The sequence below is a fragment of the Scylla paramamosain genome, chromosome 23, assembly GCF_035594125.1.
Source record: "Scylla paramamosain isolate STU-SP2022 chromosome 23, ASM3559412v1, whole genome shotgun sequence".
Lineage (NCBI taxonomy): Eukaryota > Metazoa > Arthropoda > Malacostraca > Decapoda > Portunidae > Scylla > Scylla paramamosain.
In genome coordinates this window covers 22002016-22018615 of record NC_087173.1, presented here as the reverse complement: position 1 = coordinate 22018615, position 16600 = coordinate 22002016, and the positions used below count along the sequence as shown (strand labels likewise).

Genomic DNA, 16600 nt, shown 5'->3' with positions numbered 1-16600 from the left:
TTAGTGACAAATTAGCAAGATTTCTGCATTCTTAACAGGAGAAACATCCTTGGGAACTAGGCTAATTTCTGTGCATTTTCTCTTAATTTAAATAGAGACTGAGAGGAACTAAAATGACCTTTAATTAGTCTTAACAAGAGGAGACGGAATATAAGCTGAACAAAATAAAAGAAAATAGAAGAATAAGAGAAACAGAATAGTGAAAAGTGTATGAATATGAATAAATGGAAGAATAACACGAAAATATGAAATACTTAGAGTTTTATAGGCACAAATATACGAATATTAATGAGAGGGAAGGCTTTGAGGTGTGTAGCAAGATTTAATAAAAGGAAATAGAGAGAAAAATGAGAAATTTAAAGCAAAGAAACTTCCATTTGTAATCTAGTAGTCATTATAAAAATCAGGAAATGATATTAGATTATAGCCTAAATAACTTTGTGTTCACGAAAGAAATGGTTTTGTGTGTGTGCATGGAAGCATTAAAGAAATATTTTAATAAATAAAACAAACTAATAAAGGTAATATAAGTAATTTTCTCACGGTATGTAATCAGAAAATAACACTAGGTAAATGATAGGCTATACATGTTTGTTGTTTACAAATTAAATGGTTTTGTGTGTGTATGTGGGCATGATGGTAACATTTTAATATATAAAACAACTTGATATAACAATTTCGTCATGGTAAATAATCCTAAAATAACTCTAGATAGGTTTGTGTTTAGATGTTGGCGAAGGAGTGGAGATAGGCTACCCAGTTATATGGTTAACGCCAGCATCCCATAAGTAGTTTTTTTGACATGGTTTCCTGATTATGTAGATGTGGAAGACAGTTGGCAATAGGGAGGCTGGCGAGGGAGAGAGATAAATCGTGTTTCTTAGTAGTTAAAGGGTTAGTAGTCAGTGTTTATCAGCTAGCCTTCACAAGTCTCAAAAAATATAATATAGTCACAAAACTGAGAAATAAACATAATAAAAAGCCAGAATAAACGTTTCTACTGAAAACTGCAATTAAAAACGATTGATTTAGGCAAAATTAAATAAATAAATAAACAAAACTGCTCCACATTCGAAGATTAAATAAATAATCTGATTTTCTTTTTCGAGACACAAAACAGAAGAAAAAACAGAAAAACACACAAGAAAAAAAGAATTAACTCTTAACATTATAAAATATATATAATTATACACACACACAAGAATAAAGCAAATAAATGAATCAAGAATTTTATTAATGAATGACGAGATCAACAAAATAATTAACTCATAAAACAGAACAAAACACAAAACAACCAAAAATTAAATAAACAAAAACTCAAAACAAACATTTATGTGAAAAAAACAACAGTAATAAGCAAATAAATAAAAATAAAATAAAATAACCGACGTGGGAGTAGGCTAGTTGGAAGCCGATCGAGTGTAGTGCAGTGGATATATTAATCGCTCTTTAATCTTCGTTATTTCACCTCAAACGGGTAAGTTAGCGTCAAATTTTATTGTGAAGTGAATGAGGAATGTATGTTGGCAAAATGACAGCGCTGGGAGACGTGACTGTTAAGATATCTGAGATTACATAAGGGCTTCCTTTTGGGAATATTTTTATTATGTTATACAGGATAGGCACCCTCTCTCTCTCTCTCTCTCCTGATACAAGTCTTTAATTGGAATAAGAGTTATAACAAGGGAGATGTAAGCAAAATATTTAGTATCAGCAACCAGGGTAGAATAAGAAATAACGGGTACAAGCTTAAAAATCTGGGAATAACATGGAAATATTTAGGTATATTTCACAGAGGGACTGCCATCTGTAAGCATGGTCGCTTCTTGCAGCTTCCCTTATTTCTTACGTTCTTAAGGGCTTGAGTGAGTGAGTGTGAGGGTGAGGGGGAAAATTGTGTTTGGTTTTGGTATATGGACATAAGATTTTAGTGAGTGCTCTTGTAAGGATAGGGGAGGAGTGCTTTTCGTCTCCATCAAGGGCTAAAGTGCTGAGTGCTGACTTAATAAATTCGTAGGAGATAATATTTTAGTGCTTCTCTTCCCCAACAAAGGTTAATGCGAAGAAAGAGTGTTGTGAGTGAGAATAAGGGTGGTAATAAGTGAGTTAAGGTTGATAATAAGTGAGAATAAGGGTGATATTTTAGTGATTTTCTTCCCCAACAAAGGTTAAGGTGTTGAAAGTGTGTTGTGAGTGTGAGGTGAGTGTGAAAGCTGTGTGCCTTGCCTTGCTATGGGTTTATACATCTCTCATAACACTTCCCTGCCAGACCACCTCTGTGTGTGTGTGTGTGTGTGTGTGTGTGTGTGTGTGTGTGTGTGTGTTATATAAAATGTAAATAAATAACTGCATTTCTACTGTACTGATGGGAGAAACACACTTTTAAAAGGCACTATTCAAAGTGGCACAGGTTTTTAAAGATGTTTTTTATGGTTTTAGTGACAAATTAACATTCCTACATTACTAACAGGAGAATCACTCACGAAAACCTCTGCTAATCATCTTTGTGGTCTTTGCAATCAATTGAGAGAGAGAGAGAGAGAGAGATAGAGAGAGAGAGAGAGAGAGAGAGAGAGAGAGAGAGAGAGAGAGAGAGAGAGAGAGAGAGAGAGAGGAGAGAGAGAGAGAGTGTGTGTCAGCTAAACCAATTCAACTTGATATGAGTGAAAATCTAATCATCTTCCATTCCCACAGAACTGTCACCCTAACCACGGAGTACTGGAGATTGTGTTCTGCATTGCCAGCCGGCACAAGCGGTGACAGGCAAGGCATGTGAGGTGTCTCACAGCTTTACTAACTTATGCAGGTACTGGTGCAATGCTATGCCCACAACACTCATTCACTTTATTCTTCTTTTTCCTCCTCCTTCTCCTTAATTCCTCCTCCTCCTTCTCGTCCTCCTTCTTATTCCTCCTCCTCCTCCTCCTCCTCCTCCTCCTCCTCCTCCTCCTCCTCCTCCTCCTCCTCCTCACCTCCTCCTCCTCCTCCTCCTCCTTATTTCTCCTCCTCCTTCTCGTCCTCCTTCTTATTCCTCCTCCTCCTCCTCCTCCTCCTCCTCCTCCTCCTCCTCCTCCTCCTCCTCCTCCTCCTCCTCCTCCTCCTCTCCTCCTCCTCCTCCTCCTCCTCCTTCTCGTCCTCCTTCTTATTCCTCCTCCTCCTCCTCCTCCTCCTCCTGGGGAGGAGCCTTCTGCTATGCTGTCCTGTCTCTCTTCACTGTAGCTAGTTAGAAGTAGTTACCAAACAGCCTTGCAAGGACCAAAAGGTTTGTTGCTGTTTGGCTTTCCTTTGTATTCCTCCTCCTCCTCCTCCTCCTCCTCCTCCTCCTCCTCCTCCTCCTCCTCCTCCTCCTCCTTCTCCTTCTCCTCCTCCTCCTCCTCCTCCTTATTCCTCCTCCTCCTTCTCGTCCTCCTTCTTATTCCTCCTCCTCCTCCTCCTCCTCCTCCTCCTCCTCCTCCTCCTCCTCCTCCTCCTCCTCCTCCTCCTCCTCCTCCTCGTACTAGCTTATTGGCTAAATGACTTGTGGCTTATTGAGGCTTATTGGTGACTGGCTTAGTGAGACTTATTGGTGACTGGCTTAGTGAGGCTTATTGGTGACTGGCCAATGGGGTGAGATTTTATCTTGGCCACAACACTTATAAAAGAAGAATTACCAAAGATGGAATGTTATCACAACATCTGCCCTCTGACATCACATTATAAGTCATTGCTGATAGGTATATTAACTGTACTGTTATCTCATCCTAGTTCAGGAGTTAGTATCTTATCATTCTCTCTCTCTCTCTCTCTCTCTCTCTCTCTCTCTCTCTCTCTCTCTCTCTCTCTCTCTCTCTCTCTCTCTCTCTCTCTCTCTCTCTCTCTCTCTCTCTCTCTCTCTCTCTCTCTCTCGCTTTACGCTGATGACGTAAAGAAACTAATTGTGTCTGTTTTCCTAAGTTTTAACAAGTATATTTAAATCCTTTATCTATCTTATATAATGGTACAGTCAATGGTTATCATTGAAACACTTTATATAAGCACACACTATCTTTATGATCTTGGTTGAAAATAATGAAAATATGGAAAGTACGTATCTCAAAGTTCTCAGTCTCAGGGTGAGACGAAACTTTCTTTCAAAACAAGGGCACCAAAAGTGGTCAGTGAACAAGTATGCTGATTATTCAAGAACACCTTTTCAACATATCACTCCTAATACCAGTGTTGGACATTCTCATACTGATCTTCATAAAAGGTGTCTCCAGGCATTCTGTATTATATCCAAAGCATATTTAACATGGTAGATTTTTTTCACAATTTTCTCAGCTATTGCTGGTTGTAGATTGTTATGTTGGCCTGCTGATACTTGTGTGTGTGGAATATTTGTCTTCTCATGTTAATTATCAGGGAGTTACTGTACTTTCTGTACTTAACTCCATGGATAAATCACTTGTCATACTTCAGAGAATGACTGGTAATGAAATATTTTCATATTCACAACATTCTAATCTGTCTTTGTTTCACAGTGGGTGTAGTTATGCTGTTGTGGCCGAAGCCGGGTTTGCGGTCTTGGGCTTGCGCCCGTTCGGCTTCCTGCTGGACACAGTGCCACGACAGCATATCTGTGCCTGCTGTGAAACAAAGAGAGATGAGGGAACGTGAGGCATCTCCTTCCAGTGGAATGTTGTTAATTCAAACCAAGGATGTAAAGCATGTGTGAATTCAAAAGGAAGAGAGTGGTATGGAAGTTGGAAGATTTTCAGAGGATCTCTCATCCCAAAACTGTGATACAGTATTTTTGTGAAAGCTGAATGTCAGAGAATTTCATTGACATGATGTTTCATTAACACAAAAGAAAATGTGATCAGAATTGGCCTCAAGAGAAACACAATGGGTGCACTTCATACTGTACTTACAAGCTCTTGTGTTGCCACAAGGTGACAGTATTATCATTCACTGAAAAGTGTTTCATTAGTACAGGAAGTAAAAAAAAATAAATAATAAAATAATACTACATGAGATGCCAATCACACTGCATTAAAATATGCAAAGCTAGTATGCTTCAATAACAGACAAAACATGAAGATAAAAAAAAAAAAAAAAAAAGTGAAAAGATTAGACCTTGATTTTTAGGTTAGGTTAGGTTAGGTTAATACACTGAAAACTTGTTTCTTAGATATGCTGTCATGAAATGGAGATGTAATATTTCTATTGTGATATGCTGTCAAACATAATATATATGTCTTTATTACACTCTGACATTTCTCCTTACAATGTATCATTACATTTTAACCATACATAGTTACTGTCAAATATGATATATGTACTTGCCTTTATTACACTTATGACATTTCTTGCATACAATACTACATTTTGACTGTACATATTTACCATCTTGAAAATTCTCCTAATAAAAGTGCACTCCTTTCATCAGTGATCCATTAAACAAGCCTTTCTTGCAGGATGAGAGTACAGGCTGCAGGCACGGAGTGTTTGACGAGGCAGTTATCGCCACAGCACTTAGGGAAGTACTGAAGGGCCTTGAGTATTTCCACAACAACGGACAAATCCACAGGTATCACCCGGAGGCAGAGTCTGCGTGCCGAGGACGGCATTGTTTACCCATCAGTGAATAGGTACTGGATGTTAGCTGAATAGTTGTCATCTTGTCTCTTGGCTGGAGTGCAAGGCTAGCAGTCTTACCCTCCTGTGTGTGTGTGTGTGTGTGTGTGTGTGTGTATTTACCTAGTTGTATTGTACAGGGCATGAGCCTAAGCTGTGTGCGTGTGTGCGTGCATGCGCACTTAGTCTAAGAGACCAGATATGGTCTCATCACATCCTAAGGGGCAATCAAGATACATGTTGTAAGAAATAACCAGATGCTTGCAAAAATATTAGCAACGGAAAACATTCAACATCTCTTTCTTTGTGTTTGATGTTGTCAGCATTTAGGTGGATGTTGAGGCAGCTCAATGTGGTACAAAGTAATGGAGATTGTGTGTGTGTGAGTGGGTACATCAAATTCCCTTTGAAACACTAACAAAAACATGGTGTATCTCTCCTCACAAACAGGGAGGGTTTGGATATTTTGTCAAAAACAGCTTGTTTGAGTCCTCAGTAGTACAACTCTGTATGCCTCTGTTACGCTAAACTAAATGGCACTAAACTCACATCCTTTGTATTGAAAATGCAATAAGATTAAAATCTCTTGGTTGAGAGATTTTTGTGTGGCAAGATTAAGAAGAGGCAGGAGTGTGCTGTTTCCAGATGACTGCATCAGTGTAGGAGGCTGTTACCTTTTCACCTGTTCTCCATCCTAATCTATTTACACTTGTTTCCTTAACTTGAGTTCCTTATCTCATCCATTCTTTCCTCCTCCTCCTCCTCCTCCTCCTCCTCCTCCTCCTCCTCCTCCTCCTCCTCCTCCTTGTTCTTCTTGTTCTTGTTCTTGTTGTTCTTCTTTTTCCTCCTCCTCCTCCTCCTACTTATTCCTCCTCCTCCTCCTCCTCCTCCTCCTCCTCCTCCTCCTCCTCCTCCTCCTCCTCCTCCTGCTGCTGGCTTATTGGCTAAATGACTTGTGGCAATATATAAATTCATTGTCTCTCTCTTTCTCTCTCCTCCTCCTCCTCCTCCTCCTCCTCCTCCTCCTCCTCCTCCTCCTCCTCCTCCTCCTTCTTCTTTAATCCTTTGAGAGAGAGAGAGAGAGAGAGAGAGAGAGAGAGAGAGAGAGAGGGAGGGCGGGGGGAGGGAAGATTAACCAGAAAGAATTTTAATTAAGTGAGAGAGAGAGAGAGAGAGAGAGAGAGAGAGAGAGAGAGAGAGAGAGAGAGAGAGATCTAGTTATAATTTCAACTTTCAATATATATTATTTATATGAATTACAAATACACATACTTCTTCTCCTCCTCCTCCTCCTCCTTATTCTTCTTCTTCTTCTTCTTCTTCTTGTTCTTGTTCTTGTTCTTTTTCCTCCTCCTCCTCCTCCTCCTCCTCCTCTCATCATCATCATCATCAGCATCAACTGAGAAAACTTGATATTAGAGAAACTTTCAGAGAGAGAGAGAGAGAGAGAGAGAGAGAGAGAGAGAGAGAGAGAGAGCATCTATATGAAGAGCTGTCTTTAATCCCCTTGACCTCTTTGTGTGTGTGTGTGTGTGTGTGTGTGTGTGTGTGTCTTCTTCTTCTTCTTCTTCTTCTTCTTCTTCTTCTTCTTCTTGTTCTTTTTCCTCCTCCTCCTCTAATCATCATCATCATCATCAGCATCAACTGAGAAAACTTGATATTAGAGAAACTTTCAGAGAGAGAGAGAGAGAGAGAGAGAGAGAGAGAGAGAGAGAGAGAGAGAGAGCATCTATATGAAGAGCTGTCTTTAATCCCCTCGACCTCTTTGTGTGTGTGTGTGTCTTCTTCTTCTTCTTCTTCTTCTTCTTCTTCTTCTTCTTCTTCTTCTTAATCCCTCTTCCTTTCTTTCTCCCTTTTTTTTTTTTTCTTTCTTTTTCTTTTTCTTTCCTTCTCTCTTCTTCTTCTTCTTCTTATATATATATTCTTCTTATATATATTCTTACTTCTTTTCCTTGTTACTCTTCACTATTGTACACTTCACTTGTACAAAGCTAGCAGCTGGGGGATGAGAAAAACTGGTGGAGAACACTCAGAACACCTAACTTCATAGAAACTGTTTTAGCTAGAGATGAGATGAAGAGTTTCTAGTTCAGATTATAACTGAAGGGCAGACTGAGGATGTTCAGTAGAAGAGGGGGATGGTTGAGTGTCACTGAAGAAGAGGGGATAGTTGCCTGGAAGGTTGTGTCGAGTTGATAGATGGAAGAATTAAGTCTTTGGTGCATTGAACACTGCTAGGTTTGCTCGGTCACAATCAGAAATTTTAGAGAGTTGAGAAGTCAGGCATTCTGTGGCTTCCTTGTGAGAATTGTTTACTTCCTGAAGGGTTCGATGTCTACAAAAAAGACATGGAAAAGTGCAAGGTGGTATCATCAGTGTAGGAATGGATAGGACAAGAAGTTTGGTTCAGAAGATCATTAACAAAAAATAAGAAGAGAGTGAGTGACAGGACAGAACCCTGAGAAACACCACTGTTAATAGATTTAGAAGAACAGTGACTGTCTACCACAGCAGCAATAGAATGATCAGAAAGGAAACTTGAGATGAAGTTACAGAGAGAAGGATAGAAGCCATAGGAGGATAGTTTGGAAATCAAAGCTTTATGCCAGACTCTATTAAAAGCTTTTGATAGGCACAAGCCAACAGCAGCAAGTTTCACCAATATCCCTAAAAGAGGATGACCAAGACTCAGTAGGGAACTCCATAAGATCACCAGTAGAGTGGCCTAGACAGAACCCATACTGGCAATCAGATAGAAGGTTGTGAAATAATAGATGTTTATGAATCTTCCTGTTGAGAATAGATTCAAAACTTTGGAGAGGTAGGAAATTACAGCAATAGGACGATAATTTGAAGGATTAGAATGGTCACCCTTTTTAGGAACAGGCTGAATTTTGGCAAACTTCCAGCAAGAAGGAAAGGTAGATATTGATAGACAAATTTGGAAGAGTTTGATTAGGCAAGGTGCAAGCACAGAGGCACAGTTTCAGAAAACAATGGGAGGGACTCCATCAGGTTTGTAAGCTCTCTGAGGGTTAAGGCTAGCCAGGGCATGGAAAACATCACTGCAAAGGATTTTCATAGGTAGCGTGAAGTAATCGGAGGATGGAGGAGACGGAGGAACAAACCCTGAATTATCCAAGGTAGAGTTTTTAGCAAAGGTTTGAGTGAAGAGTTCAGCTTTAGAAATAGATGAGATGGCAGTAGTGCCATGAAGAAGCAAAGTTATTGGAGATGTTTTTTGGCTAGGTGCAAGAAATTACAAGGGGAGTTAGATCTTGAAAGATTTTGACACTCTTTTAATGAAGAACACACACTTGTTTAGGTCATGCTGATACAGGTTAGGAATTTAATGGGACAGACTTGACTATTTTACAATTTTAATGTGTATGTATATATATAGACCTTAATTATCAATATAATATACAACTAAATCTTGATTAGTAAAATATATTTTCTAAAACCCCCTGAAATAACCACTTAAACTTTTTTGGGGGGATTTAAGAGTTTTTTTTTCAGGGGGGGGGCATTAATGCTAAGCCTGGAGGCAGGAGGGTGACAGTGGAGTTTTTAAGCTGGTAAATGGCTTTCTGGGTCAACACAAGATCAGCTGCCATATATATCACTAACACTCCCTGCTGCAGCTATGCCAATGAATGTGCTTTTTCTTTCATTTTCAGCTCCTGGTGACCTATGGTAAAGCACAGCAACAAAACTGTAAGCATCCAAAATTAGTCAATGATGGGTTGCGTGAAGCCTGATGGAGTCGTCAGTTATGGATGCTGCTTCCGTGGCAGCTGGACCAGCACTGGTGTTGGATGTGTATGAACAGCTACACAAGCGTCTCAGCTGCTGTGAGATGTATGATGACTGTGTTCTAGCACATGATGGATATGCAACTCAAATATATCCACATTTTTTCCATATGTGCTTTTCACCTGCATTTTTGCTGTATAGATTTCTTTTGTGGTGACTACAGTCAGCTCGCCACTAATGTGCAGTATTCTGATGCAAATCACGTATAGTGCCTGGGATCAGCTTGCTTGCGAGTCATACCCTAACGGAATTTAAAGCCTACTGCATGGATGGTCCGCAACAAATTGTAAAAATGTCTGTAACACTGATATCGAGGTAGCAAGTGCAGTTCCAATCCCAACATCACTAGCACTATACACAGTGATGCAAGTTTGGTGAGAAGAATGAGCTGTAACTGCTGCAGCTGCCACCATTGATAGTGACATCAACAGTGAGCATTCATCAGCTGTTTGTGTAAACAGTGGCTCAGTGTGGTCTTTTAATGAATGTTTGTGTACTGTATAAGTCTTAATTCATTATTTAAAAAAATATTTTTACAACTCCTATGTTTGTATTACCTTCAGTTGTATCCATGAACAATCTGAATGCTATAAGTAGTTTGGAAATATTTAAATTCTTGAGGGTTGTCTCACACAGGCTGGAACCATAGTCTTTTTTTGCCATTGCTTTCATTAAAACTCTAAAGTAAATCACATCTAATCTAATCTAATGAACCTACCCCATGGTGTCAAAAGAGCATCCCTTCAGCTGCATCTTTATTATTTCCAGGAAAAAAAAGTGCAGAGATTAGGAGTATAAATGTCCTAAAACTGAACTTGGGACCTGACAGTCATCATGGTCTCAATGTCTAAGGTGTCATCCTTGTGTTCTCTCAGTGAGAGGTTCAATCCCTGGCTGGCTACAACTTGTCATGGCTAAAGACTTATCTCATCTTGAGATCAATTTCTCATTGTTTCCATAGAATGAATGTCCATGTGGGGAGCATGACACAAGTCACAAGGGTTGGTACCAAATCTGATGAGTAGGGCAGCTGCAAAGGGATAATCATGCATCTGAGAAGCCCATGCATTATAAGAGATATGTAAGAGAGGGTGCATCATCATCATCATCATCATGGAGCATCCATTTAGCCTTGCACCACATTTCAAGCCATATCTGCCAAAATTAATGTCCTCAGATGCCTCAAAACACTTGAGTAGAACTGGCAGTTGATGATCTTTTTTGGGGGATGAATTCATGATGAACTATCCTATGAATCTCAAAGACATTGAATAAAAATGCTCTTAGTGGTTTTCCAGACCTGCCTCATGCCCTGCATGGAGATGCTGGACTCTTCTATTGTAAAGACTTGTTTGGGTTAGGGGGTTATACCTGTAAACCCAAATTTTGTTCCCAGAGATGTCCTTTGACATGAAGGTTGGGTCATTCATGGCTGGCTGACAGAATTCCTGACAGACTTTGGCCTGATGCTTCTTCTGTCCATTGTGGAGATGATTCTGCACAAACAGTAGATGCTTGACATGCTTAGAGAACAACACTTCCAGAATAAGTTTCAGGGGTGACAACAGTGCTGAATGTGCTGCTGTATTGCTGCTCAAATGGACTATTTTCAAAGAGATGGTGCCCAAATGCAAATTAAGTAAGTGCTGTAGGTAAAAGTTATTTTTTCATACCAACTGTTTATTTGTCAAAATATAGTGTAGACTATCTTTTATGCTCCAAGCACACATATGTTAGCACATAAACACATCACTGAAAAGTGTATCAAGCTTCCTTGACAATGCAGCTTCAAGTAAATGAATGACACATGTTATACAATTTTTTCTGCTGATAGTTATAATCATATGAACAGGAACATTCATAATGCTAATATGCTAATCAATATAAATAACCATCTTTATGATATCTATATTCTTATCTTTGTAATGAGATACTTAAACATTAGTTAAGCAGGAAATCTTAAAGAGAGAGACCATTGGTGGTGGCTGAAGCCACTGAACACATGTTTTCTTTTGTCTGGCCATTATGGAACACATACTGGCAATTAGATAGAAAGTTGTCAAGTGATAGATGTTTAAGAATCTTCCTTTTGAGGATAAATTCAAAAACTTCAGATAGGCAGAAAATTAAAGCAACAGGACAGTAGTATGAGGGATTAGAATGGTCACCCTTTTCAGGAACAGGCTGAATGTAGGCAAACTTCCAGCAAGAAGTAATATTATTACATGTTGACACACAGAGTTGAAAGAGTTTGACTTGGCAAGGTGCAAGCACAGAAATGCAGTTTTGAAGAACAAGAGGAGGGACCCCTCCAAGCTTTCCAAGGGTTTAGGGCAGCGAAGGCATGGAAAACATCATTGCGAAGAATTTTACTAGATAGCATCAAGTAGTCATAGGGTGGAGGAGAGGGAGGAACAAGCCTTCAATCAAACTTCCAAATAACAAACTATTAGCAGTGAATTTGTCCACAAGGAAGCAAAAGGAGCAAGCAATCCCTTTGTTTCCTGGAATTCAGTAAGTAGGGAAGTAAATGACTGGATCAAAACTCACACAAAGGCAACCAATTGGAAACCAAGGGAATCAAACATCATCATGACAAAGAACACAAGGAATAGAACTTTCATGGCTAAAGCAACTGAGGAAAAACCAATGTGGTCACTTTTTGACAACCAATTCCTAACTGTCACAAGCCTCACTCCACTACCACACAGGGTCAAAGGTCAATTTTAAGGCCGTATCATTTCAAAGTATAATCACAGAGTCCCACAATAAAAATACAAACACAATCTCTTCAAATCATAATGGATGAACAAACTCACACACACACACACACACACACACACACACACACACACACACACACACACACACACACACACACACACACACACACACACAAGCCAGACATGAACAACACCACCACTGGTCATTGCTTGTTTGAGAGCAGAGATAAAATACTGGACAACTTCTTGACTTGGTAATGCTGTTGTGTCCGCCATCTGAGGTCCATTCCTGCAGTCACCGACAGCTGCACTCAGCTAAGTGGAGGAAAGGAAAGTCTGAGTGTGATGCAGGTGGTGGTGGTGGTGGTGGTGGTGTGGTGTGGTATATTGGTGTTGATAGATGAAAAGAATTAAAGTCAAATGAAATTATCAGAAAAAATAAGAGAAGAAGAGAATGTGGAAGATCTGAGAGACACAACAAGCACAACAGACCATTCAGGGCAAGACAGAACAAAAGGTGTTTTACTGACTATACAACAAGCATGACAGACACAGGACAATGGAGGACAGGCAAGTCTACCCCTTGAAGCACAGCAACGCAGAACAAGGAAAAAAAAGCACAACAGCTTCTCAGTCAGGACAAAACAGAAGAACAGCACACCATTTCTTCCTCTGTGCCAGAAAACATTGTAAAGCAGCCACGTTTCAGACCAGGCCAGGCACAGATGTACTGAACCAATAGCAAACCACAGACACACACAAGCCAACTAACACACAAACATATATTATTTAGAGCCATGCACATAAACAAACACAAATATTAAGCTATGTTGCTTGAATTTTTTTTTTTTTTTTAGGCATGCAATAGAATTATTAAAGATGCTGTTTACAAAATACTAAGCACAATAACTATACACAAAAATTTATGATGCATTGGTTAAGACCTGTAGTGTGTGTGTGTGTGTGTGTGTGTGTGTGTGTGTGTGTGTGTGTGTGTGTGTGTGTGTGTGTGTGTGTGTGTGTGTTTGTAAATACTTTGAATATAACTTTATGTCAAACTTCATTGAATTCACCAAATAAATAAATATTGATAAAATATCAAACTTCCTTTTAACTCCAATAAAAATCCCAATATTAACAAGAAAATCAGGTTAGACTTTCTGGTACATTCTGAAACAAGTCTGGCCACACCTCCACTACTTCCCAAAGCCTCTAGTTGAAGAGACACAGGTTTTCAAGAGAGTTTTTTATGGTTCTTCTGACAGATACACAACATTTCTACAGTATCAACAGGAGAAACTCTCTGTAGCCTCGGAAGACAGTGACTGAGAGCACAGCAACCCTCAACAAATATACATACTCACCGGTCAACTATGAAGGCCACCAGGGTACACAACAGGGCCGTAATGTCCAACTAGAGAGGGGACTCCAATGGTGGTGGTGGTGGTGGTAGTGGTGGTGGTGGTGGTGGTGGTGGTGGTGGTGGTGGGGGTGGTGGTGGTGGTCACATATCCTGGTATCTGTATAGAAAGAAAGAGATTAGATTCACTGGCTTGAATTATGGAATAGTGAAAGGCTATAAATAAATAAATATAATCCTTTGCTTTGTTGGGTAGCAAGCTGTTTTATAAAAGCAAGTTTCTCATTAGCTTTGACTTTTGTTGAACATGCATGCAAGGTAACAATGTTAAAAGTTGGTAGTGAAAGCAAGTCCTGAAATTTTTGAGAAGGCATGGCAAAATCCTGTTTTCTTTTTGATACAAAACACCACTGCTACATTGTCACCTTAACTGGATCAAACAACTCACCTACTTTCTTAAATACATTCTTTCTCCTTTAGAACAGTTATCTTGGCTATGTAGTCTGTAGTTTTGACTAAACCTGCAAACCCACAAAACCAAACTGTATATAACTGTGTAAATCCAAGCACAGCAGATAACACACATAATACAATTACCATAATAGTGGAGAGAGAGAGAGAGAGAGAGAGAGAGAGAGAGAGAGAGAGAGAGAGAGAGAGAGAGAGAGAGAGAGAGAGAGAGAGAGAGAGAGAGAGAGAGAGAGAGAAAGTGGAAACTCATATCATACCAATATTTCATAACATCCTGAGAAACATATAACACAGAGTTTGCAAAACTAAGGATCCTGAAGTAACTCATACCATTGTCAATATTATTATACATTACATACTGCAGCCTTTCCATACCCTACAGTGGATTGTCAATAAATTGGATATTACAAGGAAAATATTAAGTCAAAAGACTCACCTCATAGAGCTTCTGTCTCTCCCTGTCAAGAGGCTTTTGCAGCAATATGGCTCCTGTTGTCTGATCTATGGTGAAGGTCTGCCAGTGTCCCAAAGTGTCTTTTAGGATCCTGTAACGGACTGCTCCATTGATGCCAATGTCCTGATCTGTAGCTCTCACCTGTATCACCAGGCTCCCAACAGTACCATTCTGTAACAAACATATTAAAGTAAATATCCCAAGACTTATCATTAACCAACTACAGTGTAAATTAATCAGTAAAATTACTGGTAAAACTGAATAAGTCTTATTTTATAGTTCAATAATTTACATTATTGTCTACTTAAGTGATAATGATCTCTATTGCAAAATGAGTTTAGAGGAGATGGAGACTGTTCTGTCATGGCTATCACATAGGAAATGCTCTCAGAGGGAGATAAGAGTTAGGATAAAATAGATAGATTTCCTAGATTGTCATGATACTGACAACTTTCTTGGTTGAAACTGTTACTTTGACATAAAAAAAAAATTAAATTAAAAAATAAAATAAAATCAAAAATAAGTGGAATATATGCATCATTTTCATTCTTTGAATCAATTACAATTATATATATTGGTGACAGTTCATAATTTTAAAGAAAGCAAATCCTTTGGAACTGAAACTTACAATGCAACATATTTTGTGTATCTTAATCCAAATTTTCTCCTATGAAATTACATAAAAACTTATTGTTTGTCAAGATTATAAGGATAGATGCACAAAAAGACATAAAGGCAGCGCAGTATACAAACCTCTGGCACTTTGATTGTAACATTTTCAGATGGAGAGACAAACTGTGGAGCATGGTCATTCAAGTCTAGTACACATATATTAATATGAGACAAAACAGAGTTTGGTGGGAATCCTCTGTCTTGTGCTTGAACCTCCAATGAATAGTTTCCATAATGGCCAACAAGGGGCTTGGCAGCAAATATTTCAGCTGCTGTTTTTTCTATATTGCGGATCTCAAACGGACCTGAAATATAAAACATGATGTGATGAGTGTTGCAGAGCATAGCCTAAAGGATGTACATTTCATTTGCACATCATTCAATTTGTAAAATATTATATTTCAAAGTTATCATCACCCAAAGCAGAGGTAAGGCTAACTGGCATGTGTAAATAATCTAAACCATACAATAGTATCTGAAAATAACAAGACACTGATGGGGTTTTAACATGTTTCTTGTAAATTCTACACACCAGCCTTCACAATGAAACTGTCTCCTTATCCACACAACTTTGATACAATGCCACAAGAAATTTTAAATAGGATGTACAAAACCTTACCTTTCTCATTTCCACCTTCAATGGAAAAAAGGATCCTGCCATTGGGTGAGTTTATGTCATCACCATCAGTGGCATGCACCACAGTGATGGTTTCCCGAGGCTGGTGAAACTCGGTAATCATGGTGCAGTCTTCCCGCTCCTCAAACACAGGCACTTCATCATTGATGTCAGCAACTGTCACACTGAAATAGCAGCAAGTAATCTATGTCACTCTGATTATAATATTCCCTGCTACAATGATATATTCTATATAGGAGATACAAATAACAGACCATAATACCATAGGACAACATATCATAGGGAGCAACTGCACTATCTGAAATTATACTAAACATCTTATTTACTCTAAACATTTAGTCATGACAAATGAGACATGGAAAATAAAAAAGCAACACACACACACACACAAGTATTTAACTCACCCAAGCTGCATGAAGGCATTCCTGGATTCCCCAGTTGCATACCCAAACTGGTAGTTGTCCCAAGCCTCAATGAGGAGGTTGAAGGTGCTCCTCTCTTCCCGGTTGAGAGCAGAGGCCACAGTAATAACCCCAGTGTCTGGATCAATCTATGAACAAAGTACATGTAAGAATCTGTCTATAACACCTCACTGCAATACTTCACTCACATTCTCAATACAATAAAGAATTATTTCATCATGGGTGTGCACTTGATGAAAACAAACAGTTTTCGGCAGTCAGAAGTAATCCTGAGTCACCTGTGGCTCTTTCAATGACCCAAAACACCATCATTACTGCACAACTGCATTTTTCCAGTAACTTTACTCAGCAGCAAGATGTCCAAGTGTTATTCATTTTTTCAATAAGTAGGTTGCTCCTCTCTGTGTCCCTCTGTAAGGCTTCCCTCACTAGATCAATGACAAAGAGAAT

At 39.1% G+C, this 16600-nt stretch overlaps 1 protein-coding gene and 1 long non-coding RNA gene across 5 annotated transcripts in view; one reads left to right on the top strand and one right to left on the bottom strand.

Annotated features, from left to right (window-relative positions):
• Positions 1-1389: 1389 nt before the first annotated feature.
• Positions 1390-9950, top strand: LOC135112426 (uncharacterized). Its single transcript, XR_010274385.1, has 4 exons — positions 1390-1477; positions 2695-2806; positions 5436-5609; positions 9276-9950. It is a non-coding gene; the product is annotated as an uncharacterized LOC135112426 (long non-coding RNA).
• Positions 9951-10151: 201 nt separating this feature from the next.
• LOC135112423 (cadherin-23-like) overlaps positions 10152-16600 on the bottom strand; it is a 103267-nt gene continuing 96818 nt past the window's right edge. For 3 of the 4 annotated variants that reach the window (XM_064026882.1, XM_064026885.1, XM_064026884.1), the window contains 7 exons: positions 16133-16278; positions 15711-15892; positions 15173-15396; positions 14402-14590; positions 13943-14015; positions 13499-13654; positions 10152-12449 (listed from right to left, as the gene is read on the bottom strand). In XM_064026882.1, coding sequence (XP_063882952.1) covers positions 14010-14015; positions 14402-14590; positions 15173-15396; positions 15711-15892; positions 16133-16278 — 747 coding nt within the window. In that variant the 3' untranslated portion in view covers positions 10152-12449; positions 13499-13654; positions 13943-14009. The remainder of the gene's footprint in view (positions 12450-13498; positions 13655-13942; positions 14016-14401; positions 14591-15172; positions 15397-15710; positions 15893-16132; positions 16279-16600) is intronic. The other variant, XM_064026883.1, reaches the window with a different exon arrangement.